The sequence below is a fragment of the Numenius arquata genome, chromosome 10 (assembly GCF_964106895.1).
Source record: "Numenius arquata chromosome 10, bNumArq3.hap1.1, whole genome shotgun sequence".
Classification (NCBI taxonomy): Eukaryota; Metazoa; Chordata; class Aves; order Charadriiformes; family Scolopacidae; genus Numenius; species Numenius arquata.
In genome coordinates, this window is record NC_133585.1 from 18375399 (window position 1) to 18384014 (window position 8616).

The 8616-nt window shown below is 51.1% G+C and overlaps 1 protein-coding gene across 1 annotated transcript; it reads right to left on the reverse strand.

Moving 5' to 3' along the window:
• Positions 1–272: 272 nt before the first annotated feature.
• AIFM2 (AIF family member 2) lies at positions 273–6849 on the reverse strand. Its single transcript, XM_074155039.1, has 8 exons — positions 6475–6849; positions 5398–5513; positions 3842–3961; positions 3346–3438; positions 2915–3023; positions 2555–2707; positions 1604–1804; positions 273–726 (listed from the first exon to the last, which is right to left on the reverse strand). Exons 1-8 carry the CDS (start codon positions 6647–6649, stop codon positions 572–574), a joined length of 1122 nt encoding a protein of 373 aa, XP_074011140.1. The 5' UTR covers positions 6650–6849; the 3' UTR covers positions 273–571.
• Positions 6850–8616: the final 1767 nt, after the last annotated feature.

An 8616-nucleotide genomic window follows, 5' to 3' on the forward strand; every position in this document is an offset into this window, starting at 1 on the left:
GTAATGAGGTGCTTGCTGTGTCACAGGCTTAGCACACGACTAACCTGTAGTGCTATAAGTGACATAATGAAAGCTGCGGTATATTCTGTTGAGTTCCAGGATTACTGTAGCCTCTTCAAGGCTTTAGGCAGGCTTTCCCCAGGCAGTGCTGCGAGCCATTCTTCCTGCATGCTGCAGAGCACATTTTCCAGATCGGTAAGAGGCAGGTACTTTTCAGAAGAGCAAGAGTAGAAAAAGCCAGGGAAAAAAAACCACATAACAAACAAACCACAGAGATTTTGAAAACCACAGTGTTTATTGTTACAAACAAGGTAAACCAAGTTTCTTGCTCAGAGCTATCTCAACAGGGAAGTAAAAGAAACATTCCTTCCCTGGTTTTTTATCATGAGAACTTCTGTGCACTTCATTTGGAAAGTGCCTCCTTCCTATAGAGCAAGGCAGGGCACCGCTTTAATGCAGGTGGCTTTAGGAGGTGCTGCCGGAGACGGTATCAGTCTGTCCAAGCAATTAAAGTGCACCCTCACCCTCTTCCAGTTGCCGTACTCCTTGTAGGTTTGTTACTGATTTCCCCTTAAGAGGGCATTGTCTGTCCCATTGTCTTCCAGCTCTTGGAGACGAACAGGTCTCGGCTTTTAGCAATGGTCACCAAGAGACGTCCCACGTAGTAACCGTTCACCTGGCCTACGCCATCGTTCCTGCCCATTGAAAGCAGGAATGTTAGTGACCCTGGAAAGAAGATGTAGAGGTTTAAGTGAAACAATTTCAAAGCTAAACATCAAACCCTACTACATGTAGGTGTTGCACTTCTTCCAAACCCTCGCTTCTCAACCCTCCCCTCATACTCACACACGTCGCTAAGCGCAAGACCCATGTGCAGCATGACAAGGAAAGAAGCAGGCCCAAGGAGAACTACTCACAACCCCCCTTTCTACCATCTGCTCTACTTCTTTCATTAGTGGGATTGCTGAAGGACTGGGCTGTCTGTGTGTGTGCTGTAGGACAATTCTCTCCTCCCAAGAGGGAGTCCGAGGTAGACAACAAAATTTAAGTAGAAAGAAATGTAAATAGACTGGGAAGCCTTTAAAAAGCAAACTGCTGTCCAGATATCCTGCATCCACATGGAACAGCTTTCAACATAGTCATGGTAAGTATTTACATCAGTTGCTTATTAACGAGACCCATCACCTAGTTAGATTTTTGAGACCAGAACTGTTCAGTTTGTTGTATAGTTTAAGGGGAGGAAGGAGGAGAAAGTCAAGTCATCTCCTTCTTCCTAGGATTTAATAGCACAGTAAGCAATTTAAAGAAAAGGAAACAAGTTTGATGAAGAGCAGACACCCACCAGTAGATTTATTAGGAAGACATTAGTGAAGAAAGGACACGTTGCATCCGTAGACTAACACAGGTAATTAACTTCTACAGCGTTTTTGGCAAGAGCTAAGATGAAGCCTGAGCTATAAGCTTATACAGCCAACCCCAATTGTGGGGTTCCCTCACCTCTAATTAGTGTCCCATGCAAGTTCTGAGGTGTATCTGTTAAACTGCTGTTTCCTGCAGAAAAGCAGCCCAACAGCTAAAGCCTGCTGCTAGGAGATTACCTTACCTGGTTCGTAGGTTTTAAGAGGCTTATGCGTCAGGCTGTTGATGATATTTGTCACCACGATGTTGGCATGGAGCCCAGCGTGGTAGGCCATCTTTGGTTCTTTCAGATCTGCACAGTCCCCGATGGCATAGATGTTCTCATAGCCTTCCAGCTGGAGATGCTTGTTAACTTTCAAAGCACCGTTACTTGCCATTTTGTCCCCTGTTTTGCCAAACAGTAAGTTATCAGGAGGAGCTTTGTGTTGCTTGCTGTGGCCCAAGACCCCAAAATGCTGCTGATGATATCGAACATGTCACTGACACAAAGTAAGGAGCTGGTTTTTCCCCCTTTTTTCTACGTGTTAGGGAAGAGACGCTTTTTGCCTTGCTGTAGTTAATTATTACAATGATTCATCCTTTGATATTTCGGTAGAAGCATTAAGAGCTACTGTACGCAGCCTGAGAAAGAGACTGTATAATGGTCACACTGCTCCATAGTTGTGCTGCCATAACTGGAATTGGGCTGTAAGAGGACTCAGACTGAAGATGTATCATCGAATAACTAATCAGCTGAACACCCTGTGGCACTGATAGTTCAGCAAGAACACTGGACGTGCTGAGCCTATTTTTTGCTCAGAACTCAGCAAGCTTATATACAGGATTAAATCTGGGCCTTTACAAGCAGGAGTTACCATCAGCTTCTAGGTGTCATCTGCCTCTTGCAGAACTAAGGTTCCTTGGAGGTATTAGCAGAAGGAGCTGGAGAAGACTGTTGGCCAGTTGATTTGTGGTCTGTAAGTTTCTGAGGGTCACATTTCACAGTTAAGTATTTTATGTGATGTTAGAGCATTCGCTGAATCATGGAATACCCACTGCAGGTTGTATAGGGTTGATTCCTAACCTCACAGTACTCAAGCGTAAGACACTGAAGAACTGTGTTGCTTCTCCACACCCAGTGTTTTTTTCCACTTACCAAATACAGAGGCGTAGGCTGAAGAGTTAATCTTTATCCCCGTGCACAGGATCACCATGTCAGCAACCACCTCGGTGCCCTTTTCTGTCCTTACTACCATGTCCTTCTGGAACCGGTTTGGCGTGAGGTTTTCCTCATTGCTGACCCTTTCACCTGTTGGGACAGAGAGCCCTGGGTCACAAACCTTTAGGAGGCTGCCGTTTCCAGCTAGCCCAGATGTGTCTAGAGAAACAGGAACTCAAGGAAGCCGTCAAAAAAAGTCAGCAAGAGGATGTCAGAAGGAGAGGCTTTGGCTAAAGGAGGAACAGCTTATAGAGAGCTTCAGAGTCTAGATCTTCAGAGGCATCGATAAGTACGTACTTAATAAGAGGCGCACTCCTTTTCTGAGGAGAATCTCTTTCACCTCCTGACGGACGCTATCTAGCAGCTCCGCATCAGCTAGTGCAATTTTTGAGTGAATGAGGGTGACCTGTTGGGGACAAAACAGCAAACAGGGGGGGACACAGGTATGGGACAGGTCTTGCCACATGCCAGGCGGAAGCAGCCATAGCTAGCTTCCTTCCAGCCTGCTCAATGCCCAAGGAGAGTGAGGCAGTGAAAGGCAGCTAGTGCCGCTAATTGCTGGTGACGGGCTATGGGGTGCTCTCAGAAGAGGAGGCAGTAGGGGCGAAGGCTGCCATTTGCATGGAAACTCCTGATTTGCAGCGTTCTCGGGTACCTCCAGCAGGACCATCACAAAAGAACAGTCTCAGAAACAAGGATGAAGTTAATTGTAAGGAATATGCTACTACCTCTTTGGCTGGGTACTCCGTTTTGATCTCTGCAGCCATCTCGACTCCAGCAGCACCACCTCCCACTACCAGGATTCGCTCAGATTTCTCAATCTTGAAGTAAAGAAGAAACTCATGTTACAAGAGAACTGTTATGTGTGGGAAGTCAAGATTCCTTCAGCCACTCTGTGAACAGACCTTTCTGAGATACAGCACTGGCCCGACAGCAATTAACTGCCTAGTTCATTAAGAGGAAGCAAAAAATGAGAACCCTGTGCGCTTTTCCTGTGTACACAGTTAACACTGTTGAGCATTTCAGGTTTTCCCTTGTGTGGACAGCTGGTCTGCCCCTGGGCCATTTGGGACCACTGGTGCTCCTTGTCCTGGCCTGTCCCTGCAGGCATCGTGGTCTCTTGTTCTTAGACACAGATGGCTCCAGATACCCATCGTGGTGTCTGGGACAGGGAAGCTGAACAAAGTCAGGACATGCTTTGTAGGAGATCGGTTGATTCCTCACCTCTTTAACCATGTCTTCATAGGTCTGGATGGCACTTTCCATGTCAATGACTTTGTTGAACTTCCCAGGGAATGGCCCATCGCTGCCTGTTGCAAGAATGAGATGGGAGTAGTAAAGCTCCTAGGAGGGCAGAAGGTGGAATAGGATGTCAGACCTCTTAAAAAGAGCCTAGAATACAATTGTTGCCTCCTAGGTACTAATCACTCATTCCCCCTCCTCCAGCCCCTGCTGACAACTAGGAACCTACTTGCCCCTGTCAGAAAGTGACTTTAGGAAGAGACCCGGTCCAGGTGACACCACCTAACTGCCTTTCTCAGCACCATTCTTGAGGTGAGCTGAAGGCTTTGAAAAAGCTACCATAAGCTTACAGGAAATAACCTGGTATTTATGCCAGACTCTGAAGCTACCATCACAGCTGGTTCCAGAGACTAAGTCTCCTCTACCTTCTGATCAGATGCTCTGGCTGAGAAGTTACCAGAACTGCTGCCCTTGCTTTTTCCTGCAGTTAGATAAGGATGTGAGCTCAAGGGTTAATTGTTGAGCTCTAAATCCAGCTCTAAGAATAAAAGCTCATCTGAGCACTAGATGGGGTGTGGCGTTTACTGCACACCCACATCCCAACACAGCTCCGGGCCACTTGGCTTGGCTACAGGGGATGGTGCCGTTCAGCGCATCCATGGAAAGAGCTACCAAGCTCTTCGGGATGATTAAACGCTCCAGTCTTTCCCCACATTGCCTCTTGGTTTTAGAGGAGATGGCTGGGGAGGAGCTGCTTCTCTCTGGGGTGGCCCTCCATAGAAGAAGTTGGTTCCGTTCTTCTCTACCTCCTAGTTACAGGGTCAGTATTGAGCATGAGCATTTGTGTGTCTGCCCACCTGTGTTCTCCAGGTGGCAGAAACCTAGAGGAAAGCAATCACTGCCTTCCCGGAGGACTTGGGTTGCGGCTTGTTTGGCGTCAGGCCTTTCAGCCAAGCTGAGGGTTACATCAGCACAGGAACCCTGGTGTGCGTGTGAACTCCGAGCCTGGGGGTATCGGGACAGGTCGGGGTTCATGTGCTCAGCTGACCTGCGCTGTAGGAGATGCGGGGGTGTTTGGCACAATGGAACAGCATTCCCAGCTCTCCTCCAATTCGAGGGCTAAAGTCCAGTTTGTTTTTCCCAGAGCGTGATTCTGTCCTGCACATGCACACCCCCCCCTCCTCTGGCAGATAAGGGTTATACTCCTCTTCCTGCTCAGGTGCACATTTTCTGTAGGTGCTCTGTGGTCCTGCTTATCTCACTCTTCCCCGTCCCCCCCGTGCCCCCCACGAAGACTCCAAGCATGGACAACAGTCTGAAACCTAAATCCCAAGTCACTTCTCCAAACAGACATCACCGGTCAAAGCCAACACGGCCGAGATTTGGAGGACTGCCTTCTCGCAGGCAAGACCTGGCTGAAGAAACCCCCCTGAGAGGGAGAGATTCCCAACACACCCTGCCGAAGGCTGACTCTCCCCGTTAGCGGGTGATCCCGTAAGGCAGCCAGGTTACTCATTGCAAGCTGTTGCGTCACCCACCTCACCGTCACTGAGCAGGACTTGTTGCCTCCCAGGGTCTATGCCAACCACCTTGCCTTGTCGGAAGCTGTCCCCAAAGGTAACGGAGTAGGAGATGAAAGTCTTCTTGGCAAATCCTGTGGGAAGAGGAGGGAACAGGGAAGAGATCTCCTTCTGCGGAGGCTAACAAACCCCTCTTCCCTTCTCCCCTCGTGCCATCCTTGTTCAGACAAAAGGGTTGTATGCACCTGGGACCACAGGCTGGGCCTCCGCTGTGTGTTATCTGTGCCCAGCAATGAGCTTCAGGACCTTTGCCTCAGATGTGGTGACAAGATCGGCTCCTCAGAGGCCGGGTGACAACCTCGGCTAGGTTGCTTTGTCTCTGCTCCCCGTACAGAATCTCCTGGACCGGTTTGCCAGTAAGTGCTCTACTGTGGTCCAGGGCGTTTCAGGCAGGATGCCAGAGGCTTTTTGTCGTCTCACCTGCCTTCCAGACATCCTTTTGATACTTGTTCCCAGCTTCGAACATGAGATTGTCCCCCTAAATCCCCAGCGACTGGAGCAATAGGGTTTGCCCAAAGGGAGATCCCAGACACGCCTGAGCAGCTCACCAGCAGAATTTTACCATCCAGGGCCTCCCTGCTGAGCTGCTGGATGTTTTAGGTGCCAGTCACAGAAAGACATTCATTCACCCCTTCCAGCCGCTTGCTGGTTTTAGCTGAGTCACCTTCTAAACTCTCAATAATAACAAAAAAAAAAAAAAAAAAAAAAAAAGACTCATCCGCGTAGTTTTTGCTCAGTTTTTCCCAGCGGGCAGGCAATTCCCTTAACACACGCGCTCTGTGGGTCCTCCCGGAGCCAAAGATTTGTTTTCAAGGCGGAAAACATCCATGTCTTCCACTATCCCCGGGGGGGGGGGTGGGGGGAAGAGGAGGCGCTTTCAGCACCCCGTTCCCCCTTACTCCCCGAGTCCCCCTCCCAGCTGCTGCGGTCACTGGTGGGGCTCTGAGGGGCTGCCTCGACGGGACCCACGCGGGGGGGGGGGGGGTGGGAAAAGGGGGTGGGGGGAAAGGCTGTGGAAATCAGACGAGCCCTTACCCCTCTCCACGGCGGCGCGGAGGGCGGCGACGTTGTGATGGAAAGCGTCTCTCACGTCCACCAGCACGAAGGGGACGGCCCAGGACTTGAGGAGGCTGGCGGCCGCCGTGCCACCGAAGCCTCCCCCGACCACCACCACCCGCACGGAGTCGTCCAGGGAGAGGCGGGACCCCATCCTTACCGGGCCCGGTGGCGGCGATGCGACTCTGCGCAACCGCCTCCCGCCCCTTCTCCGCCTCTCCCCGCGGCGGGGGGAGGCACCCCGCCCGGCCGATAAAGCCTTGCTGCAGCCTTTAGAGCCCGCGGGGAGGAGCTGGGTTATTCCCAAGGTCTGAACCCAGCTTGGCTCTCCCGGGACAGGGCAATGCTTCCTGCCGGGGCGCAGCGTCTGCCCGGGGGAGCAGCAGAGTCCCCAGTACGAGAGTTATTTTAGGATCATAGCATCATAGAACGGTTAGAGTTGGAAGGGACCTTAAAGATCACCCAGTTCCAACTCCCCTGCCATGGGCAGGGACACCTCCACCAGAGCAGGTTGCTCAAAGCCCCATCCAGCCTGGCCTTGAACCCCTCCAGGGATGGGGCATCCACAGCTTCCCTGGGCAACCTGTTCCAGTGCCTCACCACCCTCACAGTAAAGAATTTCCTCCTAATATCTAATATAAATCTCCCCTCTTCCAATTTAAAACCATTACCCCTTGTCCTGTCACTACATTTCCCGACAAAGAGTCCCTCTCCGGCTCCCCTGTAGGCTCCCTTCAGATATTGGAAGGCTGCTATGAGGTCTCCCCAGAGCCTTCTCTTCTCCAGGCTGAACAACCCCAGCTCTCTCAGCCTGTCTTCATAGGGGAGGTGCTCCAGCCCTCTGATCATCTTTGTGGCCCTCTGCTGGACCCGTTCCAATAGGTCCATGTCCTTCCTGTGTTGAGGACTCCAAAGCTGGACACAGTGCTCCAGGCGGGGTCTCACGAGCGCAGAGTAGAGGGATAGAATCACCTCCCGCGACCTGCTGGCCACACTTCTCTTGATGCACCCCAGGATGTGGTTGGCTTTCTGGGCTGCCAGTGCACATTGCCAGCTCATGTTGAGCTTCTCATCCACCAACACCCCCAAGTCCTTCTCCTCAGGGCTGCTCTCTAGCCATTTTCCCCTTTCACGGAATCACGGAATCGTTGGAGTTAGAAGGGACCTCTAGACATCATCTAGTCCAACCCTGCTGCCAAAGCAGGGTTGCCCAGAGCACATCACTCATCCTGGAGAAGAGAAGGCTCCGGGGAGACCTCATAGCAGCCTTCCAATATCTGAAGGGAGCCTCCAGAAGAGCTGGAGAGGAACTCTTTGTCAGGAAATGTAGTGACAGGACAAGGGGTAATGGTTTTAAGTTGGAAGAAGGGAGATTTAGATTAGATATTAGGAGGAAATTCTTTCCTGTGAGGGTGGTGAGGCACTGGAACAGGTTGCTCAGGGAAGTTGTGGATGCCCCATCCCTGGAGGGGTTCAAGGCCAGGCTGGATGGGGCTTTGAGCAACCTGCTCTGGTGGGAGGTGTCCCTGCCCTGGGGTTGGAAGTAGATGATCTTTAAGATCCCTTCCAACTCTAACCATTCTATGATTCTATGATTCTATGACTGCATCCAGGCGGGTCTTGAAGATCTCCAGGGAAGGGGACTCCACACCCTTCCTGGGCAGCCTGTTCCAGGGCTCTGCCACCCTCACTGGAAAGAAGATCTTCCTCATATTTGAGTGGAACTTCCCATGTTCCAGCTTGTGCCCGTTGCCCCTCGTCCTGTCACTGGGAACCACTGAGAAGAGTCCGGCTCCATCCTCCTTCAACCCACCCTTTAGATACTTGTAAGCATAACCTTCCTTACGTCCCCCCACATGCGTCCTCCACGTGAGAAGGGGACCGTAAGGATCTTACAAGCCAAGGGCTGTGTTTTAAGGGTGATGGTAAACACCCAGAGACCAGGGGAACTGCTCGGGCTAAGCCTGCCGGCTTGGGGACATCGATTGCAGCCTGGCAGCGGGTAAGAATGCTGTGCGAGACAAGAGGCTCTGCTAATGCTGAGGATGTGTGGTCAGCCTTGCCAAACCTCAGCATTAAAATGTCATGAGCTCATCTTTAAAAAAAAAAACAACAAAATAA